The 15427-nt window shown below is 42.6% G+C and overlaps 1 protein-coding gene across 4 annotated transcripts in view; it reads right to left on the bottom strand.

The window, feature by feature from the left end:
• Positions 1–6583: 6583 nt before the first annotated feature.
• ADCY10 (adenylate cyclase 10) overlaps positions 6584–15427 on the bottom strand; it is an 81560-nt gene continuing 72716 nt past the window's right edge. For all 4 annotated transcript variants that reach the window (XM_006051650.4, XM_044944086.2, XM_044944087.2 and 1 more), the window contains 3 exons: positions 14156–14351; positions 7836–8024; positions 6584–7104 (listed from right to left, as the gene is read on the bottom strand). In XM_006051650.4, the coding sequence (XP_006051712.4) occupies positions 6943–7104; positions 7836–8024; positions 14156–14351 (547 nt within the window). In that variant the 3' untranslated portion in view covers positions 6584–6942. The remainder of the gene's footprint in view (positions 7105–7835; positions 8025–14155; positions 14352–15427) is intronic.

Below are 15427 nucleotides of genomic sequence, written 5' to 3'. Positions count from 1 at the left end.
ATCTGAGAAGTATTAGGCAGAACACCAAAGGACATTGGTAGGATATGACGAGCTGGTGAATTAAAGAGAGAAGAGTCATGATGATCAGTAACTGGGACCATCAACAGAGATGACAAATTGTGTCATTGGTGACCTTAGGTGGGGTTGAAAAGCTGGAGCTGAAAGGCTGGGGATGGGTGGGCGGGAACCGGAAGTGAATATAATACTCTTTCAGTAAGTAGGGAAACAGGCAAGTGTTTGAAACTTTTCAGTCCTTAGTTTATGCAACCTCTATGTATTTGTTCATTTTGAATGTTCTCCTTGAAAAGCCAGCCTCTGATTTCAGCATCTACTATTCTAATATCTTTCAAGTCAGAGCCCTTATCTCTGTCTCCACTGTCCTTTCATTACCGCAGGACATCCTATCCCAGGCTTGCAATAGCAACCATCTCCCAGCCTTCATGCTGGCCTAGCTTGCTTCCAATCCATTCTCCACCAAGAGCATGGTCTTTCTAAAACAGAAATGTGGTCCATGCACATCTTCAGTAAAGCCATTCAGTGACATAGAGCTGGCAGGGTAAAGCCTCAGCCTCTAAACTGCCTGCCCACAAGGCCTTAAGTGATCCAGGTCCTGCTGCCTCTTACAGCTCACTCACACACCTCCCCTTGCTGCAGACGAAGCGGAAGTACCCAGGCTCTCCATGGCCTCCAAGCTTCTCCAGCACCAGTTCCTCATGTGAAACGTCTTTACCTGGCTAAGTCCAATTTCCTCTTCCAGGAAGCTTCCTAGAACCTTCTAAAGACATGCAAGCGTATGTGCCTCTATTTTCACTCTCCAGCAAGCTCTGTGCAGTGTTCTTCATTGCTCTGAATTTAACTGACTGTTCTCTCAACAGAACTGGGGCTTCCCTGGTGGCTCAGATGATACAGAAGACTTGGGTTCGATCCCAGGGTAGGGAAGAGCCCCTGGAGAAGGCAAAGCCAACCCACTCCAGTATTGCTGCCTGGAGAATTCCATGGACGGAGGAGCCTGGTGGGCTACAATCCATGAGGTTGCAGAGTCGGACATGATTGAGCAACTAACACAATAACAACATGTTGGGTGCATACATCTGAATTAACTCATGTCAACCCTATAAGGTGCATACTAGCATCACCCTCAACTTATAAACAAGGGAACTGAGACACAAAGAGATTAAATAAATTGCCCATGGGAACAAAGCTAGCAACTGGCAGTATGGAGAACCAATCCAGTGAGGCACCAGGTCCACATTTGTGGAAAAAAAATATCGCCTGCCATTCCAGTTCAGGAGAAGGCAATGGCACCCCACTCCAGTACTCTTGCCTGGCAAATCCCATGGACGGAGGAGCCTAGTGGGCTGCAGACCATGGGGTCGCTGGGAGTCGGACACGACTGAGCGACTTCACTTTCCCTTTTCACTTTCCTGCATTGGAGAAGGAAATGGCAACCCACTCCAGTGTTCTTGCCTGGAGAATCCCCGGGATGGCAGAGCCTGGTGGGCTGCCGTCTATGGGATCTCACAGAGTCAGACACGGCTGAAGCGACTTAGCAGCAGCAGCAGCCATTCCAGTTCTACAAGGATCAAGCCATTAGACACTGTAGTTGCCTCCGGGGAATTCAGGGTGGAGGAAAACAGGAAGCATTCTGTGCTATGGATATCAGCCCCTAGATAGTTAAGAAACTTATCTATGGAAAATTTTCAGAGACCCCAGATTCTTGCATCTTCCCATACATAAAAAACACTAAATTCAATAAATATTAGGTTCCTCTTTCTAAGAGTGCCTGCAAGAATTAATTCAAGATGATCAAATGAAAATATTGTTTAATTCACGAATTCACGCTTGCTGAGCACTGACTGTATGTCCAGGCACCGAGAATGGTGCTGGAGACAGGGAGTGCGGACAGGGCCTATGCCCTGTAAGAAGCCGTAGACATGGGGTGAAGAGCTCACAAGCTCATGGGAAGGAAGGAGAAAGAAAGAAAGAAAGAAAAGGTAGATCTTCACTTATTCATTACTCTCTTCCTGGAAGCTTCATGAAATTATCTGTCTTCTCCTAACAAGAATTCTAGCCAGAATCTACTTTCTCAAGTGATGTTCCTGAGAACCATATGCTGGAAACTTCCTATAGATACTGAAGAGAGCTACCATGGAAGCTGACATGGTTCTAAGTGTTCAGGACTGAGGCTGTGGGTTGGAAGACAAAAGCTTGGCTCTTGACCAGAAAACGGTTCCCTGGGCCGCCTCCAGAGCAAAGAGCTCATGGTTGCCATCTGCTGGCTGCAGAGAAGATGGACCTGCGCCCAGCCTGTTTTTAGGAGCTGGGAATGGCAGACTGGGAGGGGTGGGAACCTGTCACAACCTGTTTAGTTTAGAGGTGAGGAAACTAAGGAAAAGGTCACATGGTCAGTCTGTGGTGTAGTCTTGGGCCAGAAAGCAAGTTCAAGATTCCTGTAGAGCCTGATACCTGCTCCTCTGGATTCAGATACATGAAATGTAAAATCCCTCATTTGCACTTTGGTCTTTTCCTAGTTCTTCCTCGTCTCGATTTCTTTGATCAGTCCTTGGGGAAGTCATTACACTTCCAGTAACAGACTACCCTCCCCCTGTCCACCTCCTCCAGTCTTGCTTTGGCTTGGTGGCAAGCCAATAAAATAAAGTAAAAGACGTTTTTGAAGTTTTGGAGGATGAAAGATTGTGGGTGAACCCAGCACCCAGCTTTTCACTGGAGGACTTCATCTGAGAGGTGCTGGTAAATGTAATGGAAAGGAAGAGGCATGTGCTGGGGGTTGGGAGGACAACACTTCACTTCTAGTCCAGCACAACATCTGCAGAGCAGACCCCCTGCTGCTGGGCTTACCTCTCCAATAAGCTCCACGTCAAACATCTCTGCTATAGGCCAGCATTGCTCACGCTTGTCTCTGTGTGCACCTGCTCTCTCTAACACACTCACCTATCTTCACCCACATTTGCCCTCTGCCCTCCTCTGGAAGGGACAGGGTAATCAAAATGACTTTGTGTCAGAGGCAGTTCAGCTAAGTCTTCAGAGACATCTGGATTTTGTGTGTGCTACTCTCTCCACAACAAACTGTGGAAAATTCTTCAAGAGATGGGAATACCAGACCATCACATCTGCCTCCTGAGAAATCTATATGCAGGTCAAGAAACAACAGTTAGAACTCGACATGGAACAATGGACTGGTTCCAAACTGAGAAAGGAGTACCTCAAGGCTGTATATTGTCACCCTGCTTATTTAACTTATATGCAGAGTACCTCATGTGAAATGCCTGGCTAGATGAATCACTAGCTGGAATCAAGGTTGCCAGGAGAAATATAAATAACCTCAGATATGCAGATGATACCACCCTCATGGCAGAAAGCAAAGAGGAACTAAAGAGCCTCTTGATGGTGAAAGAGGAAAGTGAAAAAGCTGGCTTAAAATTCAGCATTCAAAAAAATGAAGATCATGGAATCCAGTCCCATCACTTCATGGCAAATAGATGGGGAAACAATGGAAACAGTGAGGGACTTTATTTTCTTGGGTTCCAAAATCACTGCAGGTGGTGATTGTAGCCATGAAATTGCTTGCTCCTTGGAAGAAAAGCTATGACAGACCTAAAAAGTGAAAGTGAAGTGCAAGTCTCTCAGTCATGTCCGACTCTTTGCGACCCCATGGACTACACAATCCATGGAATTCTCTAGGCCAGAATACTGGAGTGGGTAGGCTATCCCTTCTCCATTGATGACAGACCTAAGACAGCATATTAAAAAACAGAGACATTACTTTGCTGACAAAAGTCCGTGTAGTCAAAGCTATGATTTTTCCAGTAGTCATGTATGGATGTAAGAATTTGATCACAAAGAAGGCTGAGCGCCAAAGGATTGATGCTTTTGAACTGTGGTGTTGGAGAAGACTTTTTAGAGTCCCTTGGACTGCAAGGAGATCAAACAAGTCAATCCTAAAGGAAATCTGTCCTGAATATTCATTGGAAGGACTGATGCTGAAGTTGAAGCTCCAATACTTTGGCCACCCGATGTGAAGAACTGACTCATTAGAAAAGACCCTGATGCTGGGAAAGATTGAAGGCAGGAGGAGAAGGGGATGACAGAGGACGAGATGGTTGGATGGCATCACCAACTCAATGGACGTGAGTTTGAGCAAACTCAAACTTGGGAGATGGTGAAGGACAAGGAAGCCTGGTGTGCTACAATCCGTGGGGTCACAAAGAGTCAGACACGACCGAGTGACTGAACAAAAACAACTCTCTCCACCATGCTGTTTACTGTGTACATACCTGTAGTATAAGTACAGTGAAATACAGACTTCTCTGGTGACTCAGACAGTAAAGAATCTGTCGGCAGTACAGGAGACCTGGACTCAATTCCTGGGTTGGGAAGATCCCCTGGAGAAGGGAATGGCAACCTATTCTGATATTCTTTCTTGGAGAATTCCATGGACAGATAAGCCTGGTGGGCTACAGTCCATGTGGTTGCAAGGAGTCAGACATGACTGAGCGACTAACATGGGCTGAGTTTGACTTGTATGTCTGTTTCCTCTACTGGATGTATGAGCTCACCAAGATCAAGAATTGTGTCTTTTACATCTTTGTATTTTAATCTCTGGTATTTAATCCATGCCCAATGCACAGTGATTAGTCCAAAAAAATGTTAGCTGAATGAGTATATAAGTGAATGATGAAGATGAATGATACATAAAATAATGGAGGTGGATGAGTATATAAGTGAATGATGAAGATGAATGATACATAAAATAATGGAGGTGGATGAGTATATAAGTGAATGATGAAGATGAATGATACATAAAATAATGGAGGTGGATGAGTATATAAGTGAATGATGAAGATGAATGATACATAAAATAATGGAGGTGGATGAGTATATAAGTGAATGATTAAGATGAATGATACATAAAATAATGGAGGTGATAAGAGAGCACATGGGACAAGTGTGCAAAAGTCAACTACAAACTGGCACAAACTGGCACCTGCCAGGAACACTCGCCAGCAAGGGAACAACAAAAACGTGAGCATTTGCCATCTGCCTGTGCTGCTGCATCTGCTGACCTTCAACACCCCCTGCAGGGAATTCAGGGTATAGAGTGAGGCACCCTGTGCTCCAGAGAAACTGGTGGAACAGGTCTTTAGAGAGGTATTTTGGGGAACTGATTTTAGGATCCCAATCCTTGTATCTCCTCGTATCTAGAAAAGCACTAAATCCTTCATGAAAGACAGCACCTCAGGTAGCTCTGAGGAACTGTTCCAAAGCAGCAGTGGAGGAAAGTCAATATATAAGATTTTGGTGAAGGGGAGTTCAATGCAATGAAGTGCTTAGCTCCTCGTAGTGACATCAGCTCCTCGTGACTAGCAGAAAACCTCGTTTAAAGTAAGCACTTCGTTGCACTGAACGCCCCTTCACCAAAATCTTATATATTGACTTTCCTCCTCTGCTGCTTTGGAACAGTTCCTCAGAGCAGTTCCCTGAGGTGCTGTCTTTCAGGCTGCAGTTCTTGTTTTGCCCCAAATAAAACTTAACTCTCAACTCTCATGTTCTGCATCTTTTCAGTTGACACAACTTTCAAGCTTTGAAGGGGACAATATTTACATGAAGCTTAATATTTGATGCATTTATTTAAAATCAGCCATGTATGATACTAATTTTTTTTCACTCATAGAGCATGTTATGATTTTTAATGCCTTTTCATCTTTACTGTCTTACATGATACTCATACTCATGTGCTGAAATAGAGAGGTTAGGTGATGAGCCCCAGGAATAAAGTATGCTTAAAGCAGAGCTAATGTTGGAACCTAATGCTCTGACCTCGCAGGCTGTTGTCTTTTTCACCAGGCCGGGGCCCAGCCTCTGTGGCTAAACTCCTAGTACCAACTGGCATTATCCAACTTCCTTAAGTGCTTATAATTCAGTTATATCACCAGGAGGAAAAACACGGCTTTGCCTTTTGCTAAAGGACAATGAAACGTTAGCCTGTTAAAAGAAGGCTCAGAGGGCACACTGCGTTCGGAAATCCCTATGAGAATCTGAGGTGTCCATTAAAGTCAGACATGAAAGACCTCCTTCCAGGATCGAAAGGTGAAGAGAATCAACAAATCTCCTGGGGCACCTACTTGCAGAGGCCACCTGGGTTTGTGAAATGAACCAACAGGAGGGACCTGCAGCAGCACAGAGAGAGGCTGAATCTCCATGTGTTCCCCGTGCACCATCGGAGCACAGGGTGCCTATGGCAAATGCTCTGTCTGCCAAAGAGAGACAGTGACCACAGAGGGCTTCTCCAACATCTGGGAAGTGAAGTGGAATGCTATTACTTTGCTAAATATAGAAATAGGTAAACTCTAAGCACGTAAAGACACCCACCTCAAAATTGCTAGTATTTTAATTTTGAAAAACTTATTTCCACAGATACTTGATGCATGCAGTCAGAGGGGCTTTGGAGGTTGCAGTCAGGCACAACAAAGATGTGTCTTTTCAAATTTTGACCTTACAGACCATGAAGAGAAGTACCTATTTTTTAATCCTGGGCAACATACAAAAGACATAACACTGGACATTTAAAAATAACTGTTTTCAGTTTAATAGATTACATATAAGCCTATCTGCCACAAAATGTATCATTTTGATACTAAAATTTTTCGATCTGATACAATTCTGCATGGGCTGAAAATAAACAAGATAAGCTAAAACAGCATTAAAGGCAAAGGGAATTTGTGCAAAGCTGGAAGAAAGGAAAGCATGACACTGCCAACCCTCTCTGACCCTCCAGACCGAGGAGAAACCTGAGGTTTGGTTCTGTGTCTGAACAGAAGGAAGTATTCAGGAACCTGGAAGATGCTGCCTATACAGAAAAGTTAATAATGGATAATCACAAGAGAATGAGTCATTAAAATCTTTGTTCTCTTCCATGAAAGATTAGAAAGGATTGTCCAGAATATTAACTCTCATCAGGAATTTGTTTTTCTGAATATCCTGTATGTTTACCTTGCCTGATACAACTTTTTCCCATGATGGGAGATTCAAGAGTGTTTGAAGCCATTGGTCTCCTGTTAACTCAGAGTTTGAGTACCACCATTCCTGAGAGGAGAAAAAGAGAACACAGAATTCATTACTGCTCCTCAGCTTGTATGGTCAAGAGTGGTCTAATAACAGAAATGGTCAAATGTACCTGAGCTTTTAAAATGAACAATGCTTTTTGCTACCCAACTAGGATAACTCTAACACATAGAGGAGAAAATTGATGTACTTATTCAACAAATACTGAGTATAAGGCACTGTGTTGGAGACTAAATGATTTTTGTGTTCTAACTGTTCACATTCTCAAGGAGAGGCAAGACATGCACATGAATAAAGATGGTGGCGGTGTTTAGTCTCTGAGTTGTGTCTGACTCTGCGACCCCATGGACTGCTGCCCGCCAGGTTCCTCTGTACATGGGATTTTCTCGGCAAGAATACCGGGGTTGCCATTTCCTCTTATAAGAGATCTTCCTGACCCAGGGATCAAACCCGTGTTTCCTGCATTTCCTGAATTGGCAGGCAGATTCTTACCAATGAGCCAACTGGGAAGCCCCATGAAAAGGTAGAGAAATTGCTAAATTTGAAGGATGGGAGGATCTCATGAGAACTCAAAGGGGAAGAGGAGGTGCAAATACCAAACCTATGGATATGTCATCCCTTTCAGTAAGAGTACGGAAAGGCCTCTGATGGCCTTCCACACCCAGTGAAATCCAAAGCAGGTAGTGGGCTTCCCGGGCTCCTTAATATCCCCTGTGAGTGTCTTCCCCAGCTTGCTAGCTGATGCTACATACTTTGCTCATGTTCAGCCAGCATTTCTCCAGCACATTCCCTTGAGTTTCACAGAACTGTAAGGCTGTGTTCAGGAAGAGGTCACAATTCTGCCCCTCTCCCATTAGTATACAGACATAGGCCATCAGATGGTAGAGTCTTGGGTAGAAGACAGGCCCAGTGGTGTTTTGAGCCACCAGATTCTCCAAGTTCTAAAGGAAAAAGCAACATAATATAATCAGAAAGGGATCCTTGACGGAAAGGATTTTTCCATCTCAGATCATTTGGGATCATTTCAAGGGTATAAGCAATCAAGTAAAAAAGCACATTACTGAAACATACATAGAAAGTAGTGGAGATTAGATGATAAAAGTCAAGTAGAGTGGCCCCAGTGGCCTACCCCAACCAAGAATGTGATATGGGTCTGCTCATTAACCCTTTTTGGCAACCATTCTTAAAAAATGAAACTGAGTCCCTCTGAAACTCAGTTCCCCCGCTGAGTTTATGATTAACTTCTTTACCCAAAACTTTATTCTCTTTCTTGTCATGCCCCTTTCCCCTCAAGACTTTGACTTGAGGAATATCAAAGAAAGCAGGGGACTGAAACTAAGTGAATTCCACAGGGCCCTCCCATGTACAAAAGCCCTTCTATGTCCCCTGTTTCTTGTTTGTAGAAAAAGGCTTCAGTCTCCTAGCTCTTCCCTGAGTTCCAAAGGGCAAATTCAAGCAGTTACTAATTAGGGAAGTAAGGAAATGTAGGAAAAAACCAGTCAAGAAAATGTAGTTCAGTGATAAAAACAGTCTGAGCTCTTCCCCAAGGAAAATACATGACAATCTGATATATATCTTTGAGTTCTTCTGCAGGAACTAAGATCCTCATCCAGCTACAGGCTGACTATAAGACATAGACCCCAGACTGGTTAGAACCAGAAGGTTGATGATTAACATTCGTGAAACACCACCCTGTTACCTCACCACCAGCCAGTCAGAATAAAGTCATGTACTCCGCAGCCCTCACTCCAAATGTTGCCTTTAAAAACCTTTCCTTGAAAGTCATTGGGGAGTTTGGGTTTTTTTAATATGAGCCACCCATTCTCATTGCTGGGCCTGACAATAAATGCTGTACTTTCCTTCACCACTACCTGGTGTCAGTAAATTGACTTTGCTATGTGGCCAGCAAGCAGACCCAAGTTCAGTTCAGCAACAGTAGCAACATTTTCTTTTGTTTACCAAAGGAATATAATTTTTAAAATTTAAAAAATTATACCTCAACTGAAAAAAAATGTAAACACTGAAAAGGGGAAAAACAAATAGCACAGAATTAAAAAAAAAAAAGATAGGAAAAAAAGAATCACTCATAACCCTAACAGCTAAAAAAAATTATTTTGACATTTGGATATACACCTTGACATTTGGATATACTCCTTGACATTCGGATGCACATTTGTATCTCTTTGCTGTGGACGGGGAAGGTTGCCCACCATCCCGGTTCCACAAGAATCAAGCCATTAGTCACTGCAGCCACCCACCAACGGTGTGCCTGAGAAAAACAGGAAGTGCCCTGTGCTCTGGACACTGGTCATAGATAGTTAGATGCATATCTAAGGAATAATTTCAATGAATCCAAATCCTTGCATCTTCTATACATAAAAAAGCGTTAAAATCATTAACTTGTGATGTCGTTCTTTGTGATTAGCAGTAATCTTTTGATGTTTTTCCCAGGAAAAAACTCCTATATATCCTGCCCCCTTCCTTACTTCCTCAAGAGCAGTTACTCCAAAGCTATCTGCGAGGCTGTCCTCCAAGCTACAGATATAATCCTCAGTAAGAACCCTGAGTTGGCTTAAAGCTCAACATTCAGAAAACTAAGATCATGGCATCTGGTCCCACCGCTTCATGGCAAATAGATGGGGAAACAGTGGAAACAGTGTCAGACTTTATTTTGGGGGCTCCAAAATCACTCCAGATGGTGACTGCAGCCATGAAATTAAAAGACGCTTACTCCTTGGAAGGAAAGTTATGACCAACCTAGACAGCATATTCAAAAGCAGAGACATTACTTTGCCAACAAAGGTCCATCTAGTCAAGGCTATGGTTTTTCCAGTGGTCATGTACGGATGTGAGAGTTGGACAGTGAAGAAAGCTGAGTGCTGAAGAATTGATGCTTTTGAACTGTGGTGTTGGAGAAGACTCTTGAGAGTCCCTTGGACTGCAAGGTGATCCAACCAGTCCATCCTAAAGGAGACTAGTCCTGAGTGTTCATTGGAAGGACTGATGATGAGGCTGAAACTCCAATACTTTGGCCACCTCATGCAAAGAGTTGACTCATTGGAAAAGACTCTGATGCTGGGAGGGATTGGGGGCAGAAGGAGAAGGGGACAACAGAGGATGAGATGGCTGGATGGCATCACCAACTAGCACATGAATTTGGGTGAACTCTGGGAGTTGGTGATGGACAGGGAGGCCTGGCATACTGCAATTCATGGGGTCGCAAAGAATCAGACATGACCGAACAACTGAACTGAAGAACCCTGAACAAAATCTAACTTGCAACGTCAGTTGGCACTATTTCACACACATACACACACACACACACACACACTCACACTCATACTCACCACAACTGGTATCATACTAAACAGCAATTCAAAATATTTTTTTCTCATTTAGCACAACATTGTGAACCTTTTCCAGTGACATGATTCTTTAACATCAGATCTCACAAATCCAAATGCTGACAGTCATGTAAGAAACATAAATAAGAGGTAAGATAAGATAAGAAGCAAGGAAATTATGTCATACTGGAGAGAGTATGACCTAAATGACGCCCTTCATCAGTTCCAGCCAATAGCTGCCCCTTAGAATTGGGGCTTAGAGTCATCAGATACTGCAATTTGTAAAAGAAGAGTCAGAAATTCAGATTTTTTAATGTGAAAATGTCTTAATGTTTAAATATACCATTTCTGACTAATACATATATATTTACATATATATATATATATTTTTTAAGTTGTGTCCAATGCTTTTGTGAACCTATGGACTGTAGCCTGCCAGGCTCCTTTTTCCGTTGGACTTCACTAGCAAGAATGATGGAGTGGGTTGCCATTTCCTCCTGTAGAGATAACCAGCATTTTGAAAGGCATATCACTTCCCCCCCCCCTAGTTTTTAAATACTATAAATCTGAGATCAACATCTTTATATATATAATTTTTGTTTACCACCTGATTATCTCCTTAGAGTCATTCCTAGGAGGAGAATTAAATGATGTGCATATTTTAAGATATTTATGCATTTTGCAGAATGCTCTCTAGAAAGTTTATGAGAGTCCTTCAGAGGACTTCTCTGTAATGTTATGTCTTCTATGTTATGTTATGTCTGTTATGTTAATGTCTTCTCTGTTGTCTGCTAATTTGACCATCAACAAGACAATGTCTTATTCTTTTATTTCATTTACTTCAATATCACTGAAAGCAGAGGAACCAGAGATCAAATTGCCAACATCTGTTGGATCATAGAAAAAGCAAGGGAATTCCAGAAAAGCATCTACTTCTGCTTCATTGACTAAAGCCTTTGATCATGTGGATCACAACAAACTGGAAAATTCTTCAAGAGATGGGAATACCAGACCACCTTACCTGCCTCCTGAGAAACCTACATGCAGGTCAAGAAGCAACAGGTAGAACTGGACATGGAACAACGAACTGGTTCAAAATTTGGAAAGGAGCACATCAAGGCTGTATATTGTCCCTCTGCTTATTTAATCTATATGCAGAGTACATCATGTGAAATGCCAGGTTGGATGAATCACAAGCTGGAATCAAGATTGCTGTGAGAAATATCAATAACCTCAGATATGCAGATGACACCACCCTAATGGCAGAAAATAAAGAGGAACTAAAGAGCCTCTTGAGGAAGGTGGAAGAGGAGAGTGAAAAAGCTGGCTTAAAACTCAACATTCAAAGAACTAAGATCATGGCATCCAGTCCCATCACTTCATGGCAAATAGATGGGGAAAAAATAAAAACAGTGCAGACTTTATTTTCTTGGGCTCCAAAATTACTGGGGACAGAGATTACAGGCTTGAAGTTAAAAGACACTTGCTCCTTGAAAGAAAAGCAATAACAAACCTAGACAGCATATTAAAAAGCAGAGACATCACTTAGCAGTCAAAGGTCTGTATAGTCAAAGCTAGGGTTTTTCCAGTAGTCATGTACAGATGGACTTCCCTGGTGGCTCAGGCCGTAAAACATCTGTCTACAATGTGGGAGACTCGGGTTCGATCCCTGGGTGGGGAAGATCCCCCTGGAGAAGGAAATGGCAATCCACTCCAGTACTCTTGCCTGGAAAACCCATGGACAGAGGAGCCTGGTGGGCTACAGTCCATGGGGTCACAAAGAGTCAGACACGACTGAGCAACTTCACGTTCATGCTCACGTTCATGTACAGATGTGAGAGTTGGACCGTAAAGGAGGCTGAGTACTGAAGAACTGCTACTTTCAAACTGTGCTGTTGGAGAAGACTCTTGAGAGTCCTTTGGACTGCAAGGAGATCAAACCAATCAATCCTAAAGGAAATCAACCCTGAATGTTCATTGGAAGGATCGATGCTAAAGCTGAAGCTTTACTTTGGCCACCTAATGGGAAGAGCTGACCCATTGGGAAAAGACCCTGATGCTGGGAAAGACTAAAAGCAGGAGGGGAAGGGGATGACAGAGAATGAGACGGTTGGATGGTATCACCGATTCAGTGGACATGAGTTTGAGTAAAGTGCAGGAGACAGTGAAGGACAGGGAGGCCTGGCATGCTGTAGTCCACAGGGTCAGAGTGAGACATGCCTGAATAACAACAACAACAAACTTCAATATCATAGAAATGGATTGAAACGTAGATTTTTTTCCTGACTAAACTGTTACATGTTTTCATCTATCAATTCTTTATTCAAGAAATTAAACATCTACTGTATGTAATCAACCCTACGGGACATTCCCAGAACAAACCATTCACACCACATCCTCTGCCTTCCACTTGTTTGTAGAAAAGCTATATAGTCTATCTCCCAGGCCTCCAGTGAGTCACAGAAGACTGGCTCCAGAATTAATGGCTGAAAGGATATGACTGTGTAGTGACAAGAATAGCAGTTAGGCCAGGAGAATTGACAACAGTTTAAACAGTACCTCAGCCATATGGCAGCCACAGACTCTTAATTCCTCCCTGAAGTAACTAGGTAACTGTACCTGTTATACATTTCCTGAGTTGTTTTATAGATGCTAAAACTCCCACCATTTGGAAGAAGTTAACTACTTAATGACCACAAGATGTAGCCCCAGACCTACTGGAGCCTGAGGATTGATCATGGTAACCTCTGGGACACTGCACGGTGCATGAGCTAATCACGTACCCTGTGACTTCTCTCCTTCTTGCCTTTAAAAATGCTTCCTTGGAACCTATTGGGGAGTTCAGGTTTTTTGAGTATTAGCTGCCCTGGACCCCTCATCTGGCACCTTACAGTAAAGGCTGCACTTGTCCTCATCACAACCCAGTATCACTAGATCGGCTTTACTGTACTTGAGAGAATGAACCCAAGTTTGGTTCAGTAACATATGTAAAAGGTATTGCTTTATGTTCAGCAGGAAATACCAAGTTTGATTTTGTGTTCTTTTGGGCTCTTTTATTCTTTCTACTCCCCACCTCCCTCCCAATCCTGGGCTTCCTACCTCCATCACCTTGAAATCACAAACTCCTAAAGTACAAAGAGAATGCTTTACTCATCTTTGCTGCAATCCCAATAGCAACTATTGTGTTTTTAGCCTGTTCTGTCTTTGGGACGGGATTCCCAGGTGACTCAGTGGTAAAGAATCTGCCTGCCAATGCAGGAGATGTAGGAGATGCAGGTTTGATCCCTGGGTCAGGAAGATGTCCTGGAGGAGGGCATGGCAACCCACTCCAGTATTCTTGCCTGGAGAAGCCCATGGACAGAGGAACCTGTCAGACAACAGCCCATAGGGTCGCAAAGAGTCAGATATGACTGATGTGACTGAGCATGAGCATGAGCACGATTCATAAATATATCTTATTTAGTAGTAAGTTTAAAAAAATGGAAATGCATGCACATACATAGAAGAAAATTTGGAAAGTGATTTCTCAACATGCATAAAGTGGTTATCTCTGAGTAGTAAGGTAAGTAAGGCAATTCATATTCTGATTATGGGGATAGAATTACCTTCAAAAACTTACCCTACAAACAGGTAGAACTTCTACAGTCAGAGAAAAGAATTATCACAGAAGGTAGAGAAAAAGCCACTTAAGGTATGAAATACCCTGGAAACCAAAGAAGAGGCCTTACCTTGAGTAGGTCAACTCCAGTGTCTTGAGCATTCTCTGATTGTTCTTCAATTTGCTTTTGAAGGTAGAGAACTTGTCCTTCCATGTACCTACTGATGCTTATGCAGTAAAGAGCTGTTGGGGTTCTTCTCGACACAAGATTTTTGGCTCTATTGGAAAATACATGAAAGCTGTTCCATTCCTGAAGTCGGGCATACCTATATTACCACAGAAGAATAAGAAAAATTCATATCACCCTTAGAATGGGCTGGTTTTCTGAAATGAGTCTCTCTAGAGGTGTAGCTATGAGAATGTGGGCCTCTGGAAGCCTGCTACTGGCCTATTCAGGGGAAATTATCTGATATGGAGCAAGGACAGAATAGAACTTTTTTGATGATTTGAAATTAATAGAATTGGGGGGAATACTTGGATAATATTAGGTACCATTTAACTCTCTGACTCTAAAAATTGAGGGAACTCCCTGGTGGTCCAGTGGTTAGGACTCTGTGCTTCCACTGCCCCAGTTCAATCCCTGGTCAGGGAACTAAGATCCTGCAAGCTGTGCAATGTGGCCAAGAGAAACAAATTTAAAAAGTGAAACAGAGCAGGCTGATTCCAAAGAGAGAAAGCCTAGGCTAACAGTACTCTAAGTGTGGACCATAGAAAGGATTCGTCAGCATCACCTGAGTGCTTCTTAGACATGCAAGCTCTCTGGTCCAATCTAGATTTGCTGAATCCGACACTCTGGGGATGGGACCAGAAATCTGAGTTAATGGACTCTCCAAATGATTCCTATGCCCATAAAGTGGGAGTAGTATCGTCTTAAGCTACAGTTGTTGCAAGAACTCCTCAGGGAAGATAAAGTAGAATAAGAAATTAAGGTGGTTTTTGAATTTTAGATTCCTTGAACTTTAACTCACGTGTGCAAATTAATTTGACTTTGGACTTCTATTACTTTAGACTTTAGCTAGCAAAGCGTAAATTAAATTAAATTTTAAATCCAAATTTTTGGATTTTAATTTCTCCCAATGAGTTTTATAATAAGAAGAGATTTCTATTTGAATATGAAACTGCTCTAGTCTGTGGCACTTTATATAGGAATGTCTTTGCATTGCCATTTAACATCATAAAATATCTAAATATTGGACTACATGACTGCATATGTAATTTGAAATGGGAAGTGTGTGTGAAAATCGCTCAGTCATGTCTGACTCTTTACAACGCCATTGACTATAACCTGCCAGGATCCTGTCTATGGAATTCTCCAGGCTAGACTACTGGAGTGGGTAGTCTG

This window comes from Bubalus bubalis, chromosome 6 (genome assembly GCF_019923935.1).
Source record: "Bubalus bubalis isolate 160015118507 breed Murrah chromosome 6, NDDB_SH_1, whole genome shotgun sequence".
Lineage (NCBI taxonomy): Eukaryota > Metazoa > Chordata > Mammalia > Artiodactyla > Bovidae > Bubalus > Bubalus bubalis.
The sequence above is the reverse complement of the archived record's forward strand: the minus strand, read 5'-3'. Positions and strand labels throughout refer to the sequence as shown.